Genomic DNA, 12,236 nt, shown 5'->3' with positions numbered 1-12,236 from the left:
TACAGCTAACAACAACACACAGCTGGGCACACACACACAGCTGGGCACACTGACAGGGTGTGAGCACACCTGTGCACACACACACGGGTGTCACACACACACACGGGTGTCACACACACACCTGCACACACTCTCTCACCTCATTTTCACACCTGCACCCCACCCCCCTTGGTGCCACCCCCATGTCACTTCCCCCTCCCCCCGGCTCATCCTCTTTGTCCCCAAAGCGGATTATGGCGGTGGCTCAGCAGGGACATGAGAGCGTGCAAGGGGGGGCCACACCCCCGACCAGCCTCACACGGAGACACAGGTGTGCACGGGGTGTCACACCGCCTCTCAGGTGTGCACGGGGTGTCACACCCCCTCCCAGGTGTGCAGGGAGGGTCACACCCCCTCCCTGGGCCCAAACCTGTGCAGGCAGCGCGGGCAGGTTGTGCCCAGCCCAGCAGGGCAGGCAGTGCAGGTACTGTGGGCAGGGGGTGCCCCAGGCAGAGCCCTCGGGCACGGGCAGGTGGGGGACGAGGTGCAGGCAGGTGACAGGGGATGCTCCAGGCAGCACAGGCAGGTGACATTTCCTGAAGTGCAAGCAGTGCAAGCAGGGATCGGTGCAGGCAGGTGATCCCCAGGCAGGTGGGGCTCAGGGCAAACAGGGCTCTGAGCAGGAAGGGCTGAGGGCAGGGCGGGGGGATGCCCCAGGCAGGGCAGGTGCGAACAGGTGATGGCCGAGAGGTGCAGGCAGGACAGGTGATAAAGGTGATGCCCAGGAGGTGCAGGAGAGCAGGTGATGCCCGGGTGATGCCCAGGTGATGCAGGTGCTGCCAAGGTTGGGCAGGTGATGCAGGTGATGCCCAGGGGATGCCTAGGTGATACAGGTGATGAGGGTGATGCAGGTGATGCCCCAGGCAAGGCAGGTGATGCAGGTGATTCGGGTGACGCCCAGGCAGGGCAGGTGATGCCCAGGTGGTGCAGGTGATGCCCAGGGGATGCCCAGGTGATGCCCAGGCGGGGCAGGTGATCCAGGTGATGTCCAGGTGATGCAGGTGATGCCCAGGTGGTGCCTCAGGTAGGGCAAGTGATGCAGGTGATGCCCAGGGGATGCAGGTGACGTCCAGGTGGTGCCCAGGCAGGGCAGGACTCAGATCCCGGGTCGCAGGTCCCGGGTCAGCCCCGCCCCCGCTGGCCCCGCCCCCTCTCGGCCCCGCCCCCCGTCCGGCCGGGCCGGGGCAGCAGGGCCGGGGGCGGCGGCGCCGGGCAGGTACGGGGGGGGCGGGGGCTGGGGGGGCCGGGGGCTATGGGGCGGCCGGGGGAGACGGGGGGAGGGGATTATGGGGGGCCGTGATCCCGGGGAGGGGGTCCGGGGCGGGCATCCTGGACACGGGGGTCCTCTGCCCCGGGGGTGACACACGGGCGGGTGACACCCAGGGACCCGCAGGGTGGGAAGGGGACGCCCCCCCGACTCCCCCTCTGTCCCGCAACAGGGAGGGGGTCCTGGGGGGGATCCCCCATGCCGGTGCCGGGGATGGTTGGGGTGGCAGATGGGGAGCGCCCCCCCCTCCGCCCTAATTAGCCGCCGCTAATTGTGGGGGGGGCGCCATATGGCTCCCATTGCCAAGCGCGGGGAAGGCTCGGGGACCCCCTGCAGACCCCCGTGGCAGCGGGGTCGGACACTGTGGGGCGCGGGGACACGAGGGGGGCACGGAGGGGGGACACGGCCGCCCCACAGGGAGCGGTGCCGGCCTGGCAGCGGCCGGTGAGACCCTCGGGCGGGGACAGGGACACCCTGGGGACATGCACCGGGGACAGGGACACCACCCTGGGGTCCTGGGGAAGGGGGCCACGGGCACGGCGACCCGGGTGGGTGACACGGGCAGAGACAGCCAAGCGCGAGAGTCCCAGGGGAAAGGGACCCCAGAGTGGTGACAGCGCTGGGGATCCCAGGAGAGGGGAGCTGGCAGGGGGACAGGGGTGAGGACACGGGCTCAGGGACCCAGGGAAGGGGACCTCGGGGTGGTGACAGTGCTGTCATCGGGGTTGTCCGACTGGTGGGACACTGCGGAGGGGGCTGGGGACAGGGGAGCGGGGCCGGGGGTGGCAGCCCCGCTCCTCCCTTCCCTGCCACAGGCGCCCCCCGAGCTCCCCGTGTCCCCATGGCGGCCGCGTCCTGCCCGGCGCTCCTGGCCGCCTGCCTGGCGCTGCACCTGGCCACAGGTGAGCACCTGGGGGGACCTGGGGGACAAGGGACACTTGAGGAGGCCACCGGGACTGGGAGGGACCCGGCGGGCGGCTGGTGGGGACCCAAGGAGGGGACCCTGGGAATGGCAACTAGGGGTGGTGGGGACCCAAGGGATAAGGTCACCAGGGAATGGGGACTTGGGGACATGGGAAGGGGACCCTGCGAGAAGCAACCGTGAGAGGTGGGACCCCAGGGCATGGGGACACAGAGGACCCTGGGGGGGACCCAAAGATGTCACCTGAGTGCAGGACCACTGAGGGTGATGGCCCACTGGTCTCCTGGGGACGGAGACTTGGGGGTGAGGACCAAGGGGTGGGGACCCTGGGGGACACAGGAGTGACCGTGCTGGGGTCCAGGAAGTGGGACTTGGGGGGCGGGAACACGGGGAGAGTGAGGGGGGGAAGTGGGAATGGAGTTGTTGGTCCGGGGATATGGGGACCTTGGGGGCGGGGACTCGAGAGACCCTGGGGGGGTCAGCAGGGAACGGGGAGGGGGGGCAGGGAGCGGGACATGGGGACCCGGGAGAACGAGGGGTGGGAGTGGGGATCTTGGGGATGAGGAAGAGGGGATGGGGACGTGGGACATGGGGACCCAGGGGCTGGGGACCCGCGGGGCCACACCCCCCGCGGACACCCGTGTGCCCATCCCTGGCGCGGCGATGGCAGCCCGGGGCGACGGGTGCAGCGGGTTCGGGAACCTGTTCACGGAGATCGTGGAGAACAGCGCCCACGGGAGCCTGGTGGCGCGGCTGCCCCCGCCGGGGGACGCGGGGGGCGGCGCCGGCCTCCAGCTCTGCCTGGTGGGCACCGACGCCGCCTGGTTCTACCTGGACGGGCGCAGCCTCCGGCTCAACGTCTCGGCCGGGCGGGCGCTGGACCGTGAGGTGACACCGCCGGGACACCCCCCAGTCCCCTGTCCTACTTCAGCCATCCTGTGTCCGTCGGGTGTCCATCCTGCATCCATCCTGTGGCCAGTGTCCATCCTGAATCCACCTGCACCTATCCTGTGTCCATCTACCTCCAGCATCTATCCATCCATCCTACATCCACCTGTGTCCATCCTACGTCCATCCTGCATCCTTCCTATGTCTATCCTGTGTCCGTCCCTGCATCCCACATTTACCTGTGTCCGTCCTGCCTGTCATCCATACTCCATCTATCCTGGGTCTACCATCATCTGTTCATGGTCCATCCATCCTTCATCCATCCTGTGTCCATCAGTATCCATCCCGTGTCCATCCCATACTCATCCTGGGTCCATATTGTGTCCATCCAGGGTCCATCCATTCACCCTCCCCCCATGATGAGTCCATCCATCCTGCAGCCCCCTCCATCCCAGATCATCCTGCTCCACCCTCATCCTGCACCTGCTTGGCTGGGGACTCCAGCACGTCCCCAGGGGGCAGCCCCCCATGTCACCCCATGTCCCAGTGCCCCGTCCCTTGTCCCCTGCAGGAACTGGAGTCCCCGGTGCTGATGGTGGCCCTGACCTGTGCCGAGGACGGCTCCTCCCCGGTATGGCCACACACCGTGAGGACCCTGGGGAGCTCGGGGGGGGCACAGTCCCACCCTGGTCACTCCCCGTGTTCCCTCCCATGCCCGGCAGGTCGAGTTCCGGATCATCGTCCAGGTCCTCAATGAGAACGACAACCGGCCCCACTTCCAGGGGGCCACTGTCCTCACCCACAACGTCAGCGAGGTGACAGTGGCACTGTGGGCACATGCTGGGGACAGGGCTGGGGACAGGGGAGGTCATGGATATGGTCATGGTGATGGGGCAGGGATAGGCACCAGGACAGGGATGGCCGTGGGCATGGATTGCGGACGGGGATGGGGATAGGAGGGGGGTCAGAGATGGTCGGGGTCATGGGCACGGTGATGGGCATGGGCACAGGGACAGCACTTGGGACAGGCATGGTCAGGGTCAGTCGTGGGCACAGTGGCAGAGATGGGGACAGGGACAGGGTTGGGGGCAGGAACAACGCTGGTCATGGACACAGGGAGAGGAGTGGGGGTGGTGGGGATGGGGACAGGGCTGGGAGAAGGTGGGTGCCCGGAAGGGATGGGGACACCCAAAAAAGTAGGAATGGGGATATTGGGTGTGTTCATGAGTTCGGGGGTGTTGGGGGACCATAGGGGGTGTTTAGGGGTGCGGGGTGTGTTTAGGGGGGGGTGGGGACCCCGGAGGGTGTTGACGGCTCCCGGGGCGTCTGAGGACCCCTGGTGACCCCCGCGGGCAGCTGGCACCGGTGCACTCGGTGGTGTTCAGCGCCCAGGCCGAGGACGCGGACGGGGACACGCTCATGTACGTCATCGACACGGCCTCGGTGAGCCGGGGCGGGGGCGGGGGGCCGCGGGGGGGCCGGGGCCATCTGCCGGGCTGACCGAGCTCCCCCACCCCAGCCCGACGCCCGCTTCTTCCGCATCGACCTCCCGAACAGCGGCCGCGTGGTGCTGGCGCGGGCGCTCGACTTCGAGAGCCGGCGGCACCTCGAGGTGGTCGTGACCGCCGTGGTGAGACCCCCGCCCGCCCGTGGGACCCCTCGTGTCTCCCCTGTCTCTCCCCATGTCCGTGGGACCGCCGTCTGTGTGCCCCCCGCTTGTGGGACCCTGGTGCAGGGCCCTGATATGAGACCCCCGCCTGTGGGACCCCTGCCCACCCGCATGAATTTGGGGGGACCTGGCACCCACCCCTGGCCCCAGGGAGGACAGCAGCCCGACCCCAGCCCCACAGAGCCCGCGGGTGTGGGGTCCTCGTGCCCACCGCCCCCCCGGGTGACACCCCCGGCACGACCATGACACGGGTGGGCTGCACGGGTGGGGGTCCCCCCGGCCCTTCCGCCCCCCCACGCCCGCCGGCCGTCCCCGCCGGCCCCGCTAATTGGGGGTGACGTGATCCCGTCACCTGCCCTCAATCCCCCTCATTTCCTTAATGGGCCACCTGCGCCCCCTCCCCCCTCCAGCGCCCAGCCCCCACCCCAGCTCTCCCTGGCACCCCCACCCCACGGTGGGAACTCGGCGGGACCCCGCGGCCCTGGGCTGCGACCGCCGCTCCTGCCTGGGGCTGGGAGTTCCTGTCCCTCGAGGTCCCCTTTACATGGGGGCCCCTGTACCTACGGCCCCGTGTGCCTGTGGGGTCACCACTCAATGGAGTCGTTGTTCCCTGGGGGTTCCCTGTCCACCTGGGGTGTCGTGAGGGTCCCCGTGCCTCTCTGTGCATCCCACAGCAGGTTTTGGGGAATCCTTGCCCGGCTTTTTCCCGCAGGAGATGAACACCCGGGAGCGGTTCAACGCCTCGGCCCGGGTGCGGGTCAATGTCCTGGACGGGGATGACCAGTACCCCCAGTTCCTGCCCTGCACCCCCCGCGCCCCCCACAGCCCTCCCGTCTGCACCAGCCCCGTCTACACCGCCAACATCACCGAGGGCCAGCTCCAGGTGGGACACGGAACCGTAGGGACACCGCGGGAACGCGGGGGTCGGGGGGGCCCGCAGGGCTCAGCCGGACACCTCCGTGTCCCCTCCATGTCCCCAGGGGGGTCCCCTGAGCTTCAGCCCCGGCGCCGTCTATGCCGAGGACGGGGACAGGGGGCTGCGGGCGGCCATCACCTACTCCCTGCTGGCAGGTAACAGGGGACAGGGGACCCGGCGGGACACGGGGGGCAGGGACACACGGACACGGGAGGGCAGGGAGATGGGGACACGGGGACACAGGCAGGCACAGACGCGTGGGCAGGAACACAGTGACACCACAATACGGACGCAGGTGGGCAGGGACATGGGGACAGGGATGTGCTGGGCGGGGACATGGGTGGGGAGAGGTGGCCGTGGTGCCCGGGGTGGTTCCCAGCGCTGCCCTGTGCCCCCAGTCCCTGGCAGTGCCGGGTGTACCCGCACGGTGGGGGGGTTTTGGTGATTGGGGGTCCCCATGCTGGGGGGTGTCCCCGCCAGGGATCCCTGTGCCAGGGGGGTCCAATCAGCACAATCCAATTGCCGGCTCCTCTGTGGCAAATTGAATAAAGGGATTGAGATGGGGGGGGCCTAATCCCCCCCCGGTGCGGGGGGGGCTGCGGGCTGGGGGTCAACCCCTGGTGTACCCGAGGGTGGTCCAGCACCACAGGGGTTAAACCCCCCCATATTGGAGGTCAAAGGGTTAATAACACCCACCCTGTGCGTCCCACCCCCCCCCCCCCCAATAAGGGGGGTCCTCCCCGCCATGAAGTTCCGGGAATGGATGGGGGGACATGAGGGACCTCCCACAGGGCTGCCCCAGGGGGAGTTTCCCACAGTTCCCCGGGGCAGGGGGCAGGTAAGGGGGTCCCGGGGGTCCCCATCTCTGTGTCCCCCCAGGTCAGGAGAGCAGCAGGTTCCACATCGACAACGTGACCGGGGCCATCACGCTGCTGCGGGCGGTGGAGAGCAGCCGCCAGACCCCCGAGATCTGCCTCAGCGTCATGGTGGGTGGGGGGCGAGGGGGGCCCCGGGGAGATGGGGGGGACCTGGGGATATTGGGGAGTACTCAGGGAGATGGGGGTCTCTGGGGAGATGGGGAGACCCAAGAGGATGGGGTTCCCTGGGGAGATGGGGGGTCCCGGGGAGATGGGGGTCCCTGGGACAGTGGGAGCTGCCTGGGGTACTCCGGGAAGCCCCCGTAGGTGCAGGAAGCTGGTGGCAGTGGGTAAAACCTGGGTGTCCCCTGTGTCCCTCCACGCTCCATGTGCCCTGTGTCCTCCCATGTCCCCCCTATGTCCCACCGTGCCCCCCTGTGTCCCCCCATCCCCTGTGTCCCCCATCCTTTGTGTCCCCCTGTCCCTTTCCTGTGGCCCTCCCGTGTCTCCTCTGTGTCCCCCCCATGTCCCCCTGTATTCCCCCCGCGCCCCCCAGGCCTCGCAGGTGAACGACCCCTCCAAGTACGCGGTGGCGCGGGCCCTGGTGCGGGTCCTGGCCCCGAACCGGCACCCGCCGCGCTTCCCCCGCGCCCGCTACCGCGCGTTCGTGCCCGCGGCCCCGCGCCGCGCCGCGCTGCTGCTCACCTTCGGCGGGCAGGTGCTCGCCCTGCACGCACACGACCCCGACTTCCCCGAGGTGAGCGGGGCAGGGGGGCGGGCAGGGGGTGCAGGTGAGGGTGCAGACAAGGTGTGGGCACGGGATGCAGGTAGGGACGGGCAGGGGGCGGGGAGTGGTGCAGGTGGGAGGCAGGTGGGGGCGTGGGCAGGAGGCTCAGGTAGGGATGCAGGTAGAGGCAGGAAGGGGGCGGGCAGAGAGGTGGGAAGTGGTGCAGGTAGGGAGGCAGGTGGGATGCAGGTGGGGAAGGCAGGTGGGATGCAGGTGGAGGTGTGGGCAGCAGTGCAGGTACCGGGTGAGGATGGGTACAGGAGGTGCAGGCAGGGGCTGATTCCCCCCACCCCGCAGGGGCTGAACCCCCAGGTGCGCTACACCCTGAGCCACGGCGCCAACCAGAGCCAGCAGCTGTTCCAGGTCATGCCCAACGGGCTGCTCGTGGCCCAGGCGGACCAGCTGCGGCCCGGGCAGAGCTACCACCTGCAGGTGGGCGTGGAGGGCAGGGGGAGGTCGGGGCACAGGGGACATGGGGGTCTAGGGAGACGGAGGGGCCCTGGGGGACATCGGAGCCTGGGGGGCAGGGAGCACCGGGGGCACTGGGTGGGCACGGGGGGCTGGAGGTTGTGGATACCAGAGGGGCACCAGAGAGGGGACACGGGCGGGGACGACAGAGAGGACACTGGGGCTGGGGGGCACCTCCATGTCCCCTCGTGTGTCCCCCCGGTGCCACAGCCACGTCCCCTCGTGTCCCCTGTCCTCACCATGTCCCCCCTGTCCCCTCCATGCCGCCCCCGCCGTTCAGGTGCTGGCGCGGGACGAGGAATCGGGCGAGACCTCGAACACGACGGTGGAGCTGGAGGTGCTGTGGCCGGGGCAGGCGGGTACGGAGGAGGGGGACCCCCCCCAGAAACCCCCCAGAGACCCCTCCGTCAGCCTCCTCATCCCCACGGCACCGCCCCAGGAACCGCCCACGGACCCTCCTGCCCCAAGCGCTGGGCACCCCCAGGGACGCCCCTGCCCCCCGGTGATGGGGTCTCCCCCAGAGTCCCAACCGGTGAAGAGGCTCCCCCAGCTCCCCCGAGCCCCCAGCGTTGTGTCCCCCCAGGGATGGGTTTTCCCCCAAGCTCCCCACGGTGACGGGGTCCCCAGGCCACCCCCGTGCTGTGATGGGGTTCCCCCGGGCACGGGATCCCCTCCCAGCCCCCGGGATCTGAAGTACTCCCCCCGTCCCCCGCCGTGCCCCGCTGCTGGCGCGGCCCCCGCCCCGCAGCCCCCCGGGACCCCTCGGAGCCCCCCGGGATGTGCCGGGGTTTATCCCCGCCCGCTCCCCCGTTGATGGCTCCCCCGCTGACGTGTCCTCTCTGTCGCGCAGCCCCGCGGGACCCCTCGGAGCCGCCCCCCGGGCGGGGGGTGCCGGCGGGGGCCGTGGCGGGGGGCGCGGGGGCGCTGCTCCTGCTCGGGGCCGTTCTCCTGCTCGCCCTCCTGGCGCTGCGGGCGCGGCGGCGGCGGCGGCGGCAGCAGCGCACGGCGGACCGGGCGGCGCTCGCCATCGAGAAACACCCCAACGTGGTAGGGGCCCCCCAGCCCCCGGCCCCGACCTCGCTGTGCTGCTCCCCAGAGCCCCCCGACACCCCCTGAGCCTCCAGCCCCCCCGCTCTGCTCCTCCGGGGCACCCCCGACTCCCCCCCGCACCCCCCGACCTGCCCGCCCGGTACCCCTGGAGCTGCCCCCAGAGCCCCCAACACCCTCCTGCGCCCCCCGCCCTGCCCTCCGCGCCCCTCAACCCCCCCCCCCCCCGAACCTTCGAAGCTCCCCCAGTTCCCCCCCGCACCCCCAACCCCTCAAGACCCCCAGCTCTCCCCAGACCTCCCCGCACCCTCATCCCACCCTCAGGTCTGGGGAGCAGGGAAGAGGGTCCTCGGGTCAAGGGGGGCGCGGCGGGACCGAGGGACCTCCCAGTGGGGGGAAAGGAGGTCCCCTGTTCTGGAGGGGCTGGGAAGGAAGGGGGTCCCTTGAGTCTGGGGATGGGGGTTCTGCTGGCTTGGGGGGCCGTAGGAAGGTGATTCCCGGGTCTGGGGGCTGCGGGAAGGAGGGAGCCCCCCCTGCCTCAGTTTCCCAGCTGACCCCCCCCGTTCCCCCCCACAGAGCCTGAGGTGGTTCCAGCCGGTGAGTGGGACCCCCCAAAAAGTACGGGGGGGGGGGGGCGGAGAGTCACCCTGCTCTGAGCCCCGCCAAAAGGGGGATGCGGGGTCCCCTGTGCCATGGGGTTGCTATGGGGGGGTCCCACTAGGAGGAGTCCCATGAGGGGGTCGGGGTGCTGGACAGGGATTGGGATGCTGGGGGGGGGGGTGCCCGTGCTGGAGGGGGCCCCATGGGGACGGTCGGGATGCTGGGGGGTCCCAGGGGGGTCCTGTGCTGGTCCTGTCGGGAGAGGTCGGGGTGACGGGAGTTCCCATGGGGGTCCCTGTGCTGGCGGTCCCGGGGGGGCGGGTGCTGGGGAGATATTGGGGTGCTGGGGGTCCCATGGGAGAGGTCGGGACGCTGGAGGGGGTGTCCAAGGGGGGGATCCCTGTGCCCGGGGGGGGGCCCACGGGGGGTCCCTGGGCTGGGCAGGGTTTGGGGTCCTGGGGATCCCCGCGGAGGGGTCCCATGGAGGGTTCTTGTGCAGGGGAGACCCTACGGGGGCGGCCGAGGTGCTGGGGGGCTCCCACGGGAGGGTCCCCGCGCGGGAGGGTGTCCCGTGGGGGGGCGTCTGTGTGGTGGGGGTCCCTATGGCCCCCCTGACCCCTCTGCCCCCTCCGCAGGTCCAAGCCGGCAAGTCCCCCCCGAGCCCCCCCCGGCTCTACTACCCCAACGAGGGCTACAGCGAGGTGGGGGAGGCCCCCCCGCCGCCCCCCCCGCCGCCGCCGCCGCCGCCGCCGCCGCCCCCCCCGCCGCCAGCCCCCCAGCCGCCCCCCGCCCCCAAACCCCAGGCCAACTCCGTGGGGCGGCCGGGGGGGGGCTCGCCCGGGGCGGGATCCCCGGGGGGGTCGCCGCCGCCCACCCCCGCCAGCCCCGGCCCCCCCCGCGCCCCCAGCCCGGGCGAGGTCTCGGGGGGTCCCGCGGAGGGCGGGGGCAGCCCCGTGCCGGGGGGGCGGCGGGGGGGGACCCTGGGGGTGCTGCCGGCGCTGGAGGAGGTGAGCGAGGAGAGCCTGGAGGAGGGGCCGGGCAGCGACCCCCGGGTGCCCCCCCCGCTGCTGCAGCTGCTCGAGGACTCCATCGAGTGCTGAGGGGGCCGCGGGCGGCGCGGGGGGGCGGCCGCGCTCGGGGGGGCACAATAAAGAGCTGGAAAGGCAGCGGTGGCAACTGGGGAGCACTGGGATGTACTGGTTGGCACTGGAGGACACTGGGCAGCGTTCGGAGGGCACTGGAAAGTTACTGGGATGCACTGGTTGATACTGGGAGACACTGGGGGTGTCACTGGGATGATCTGGGGTGTCATTGGGGGTCACTGGGATGCACTGGGGTGTCACTGGGATGAACTGGGATGTCACTGGGATGCATTGGGAAGCACTGGGTGTCATTGGGGGTCACTGGGATGCATTGGGATGAACTGGGGTGTCATTGGGGGTCACTGGGGTGTCACTGGGATGAACTGGGGGGAAGTCCTGGGATATACTGGGGGGTGTCACACCCCCCCCCCCCGCGCCCCCACGTGGGCGTTTCCCGCTTTTCCAGGCCCCGCCCCTGGGGGCGGTGTCGCCCTGACCACGCCCCTTAAAGGCGCCGCGTCACTTAAGCGGCCGCTGCCTGCGCTGCTCCCATGGCGGGGGGCGTGGGGTCCCCTGCCCCGCGTGGGGAGGGTGCCATGGGGGGGCTGATGGATCCTGGGGTGCGGAGGGTCCCCTGGGCGTCCCCCGAGTGCCACGAGGGTCCCGTGGGAGCCCTGGAGGTCCCCTGGGTGTCGTGGGGTCCCTGTGCCCCGCGTGGAGTGGGTGCGTGGGGTTTGAGTGCCGTGGGGGGGCCCTGGGTGCCGTGGGGGTCCCGTGGGGGTCCCCGAGGGGGTGCCCTCCCCCTACGCGTGACCCCGTGGCCGTGGGTGGCCCCTGCTAAGAGGCTTGAGCGGGAGTTTGTCGCTAATCCCCGGGGTCACCGGCACCGGCGGGTCACCTCCGGCGGGTGGCACCGGCACGGTGACACTCCCACTGGGAGCGCTGGGGTGTACTGGGAGCACTGGGGCGCACAGGGCTGTGCTCGGGGTGTACTCGGTGTACTGGGGCGCTCGAGGCTGCGCTGGGAGCGCTGGGAGCGTGGCGTACTGGTGTGTACTGGGATTACTGGGATGTGCTGGTTTGTATTGGGATCACTGGGGGGACCTGGGAGCACTGAGGTGTACTGGGACAACTGGGTGCCCTGGGAACACTGGGGATCCCTGGAGAGCACCGGAGCGTTCTGGGCTGCGCTGGGAGCATCGTGTACTGGTGTGTACTGGGAACACTGGGGGACACTGGGGTGTGCTGGGAGAACTGGGGGCTCTGAGAGCCCTGTGGGCTGCTGCGGTGTACTAGTGTGTACTGGGAACTCTAAGGCGCCCTGGGGTGCTCTGAGAGAACTGTGTGCAGTGGGTTATACTGGGAGCACTGGGACACACTGGGATAGCCGGGTTATACTGGTTTATACTGGGAGCGCTGGGCGGAGTAGCACCGCCCCCCCATTACCTTCCTGCCCCTCCCCCGCCCCCTCGCCCGCCTCCCAAATCCCCCGTTAATCCCGGCCGCGTTAATCCCCGGCAGCTGCCGCGGCTGCAAATGGCCCCGGGGGGTGGGGGGGCACACAGACCCCCCCGAGCCCCCCCTGCGACCCCCTCGTGTCGCGCTCCCACGCGTGTCCCCCCTGCGCGGCTCGGGAGGGGCCGGAACTGCAACCCCCGACGGGAGGGGCGGGGGGGGTCGGAGGAGCGGCGAGT

General features: G+C 70.5%; 1 protein-coding gene across 1 annotated transcript; it reads left to right on the top strand.

Annotated features, from left to right (window-relative positions):
* The first annotated feature begins 1,222 nt into the window (after window positions 1–1,222).
* LOC116443132 (cadherin-related family member 5-like) lies at window positions 1,223–10,560 on the top strand. The gene is made up of 17 exons (XM_032107025.1): window positions 1,223–1,255; window positions 2,122–2,208; window positions 2,899–3,116; window positions 3,688–3,747; window positions 3,839–3,931; window positions 4,473–4,559; window positions 4,636–4,746; window positions 5,498–5,668; window positions 5,766–5,856; window positions 6,581–6,687; window positions 7,115–7,315; window positions 7,643–7,777; window positions 8,094–8,172; window positions 8,664–8,860; window positions 9,437–9,457; window positions 10,096–10,190; window positions 10,368–10,560. Exons 2-17 carry the CDS (start codon window positions 2,148–2,150, stop codon window positions 10,558–10,560), a joined length of 1,920 nt encoding a protein of 639 aa, XP_031962916.1. The 5' UTR covers window positions 1,223–1,255; window positions 2,122–2,147.
* Window positions 10,561–12,236: the final 1,676 nt, after the last annotated feature.

This window comes from Corvus moneduloides, chromosome 4 (assembly GCF_009650955.1).
Source record: "Corvus moneduloides isolate bCorMon1 chromosome 4, bCorMon1.pri, whole genome shotgun sequence".
Lineage (NCBI taxonomy): Eukaryota > Metazoa > Chordata > Aves > Passeriformes > Corvidae > Corvus > Corvus moneduloides.
The sequence above is the reverse complement of the archived record's forward strand: the minus strand, read 5'-3'. Positions and strand labels throughout refer to the sequence as shown.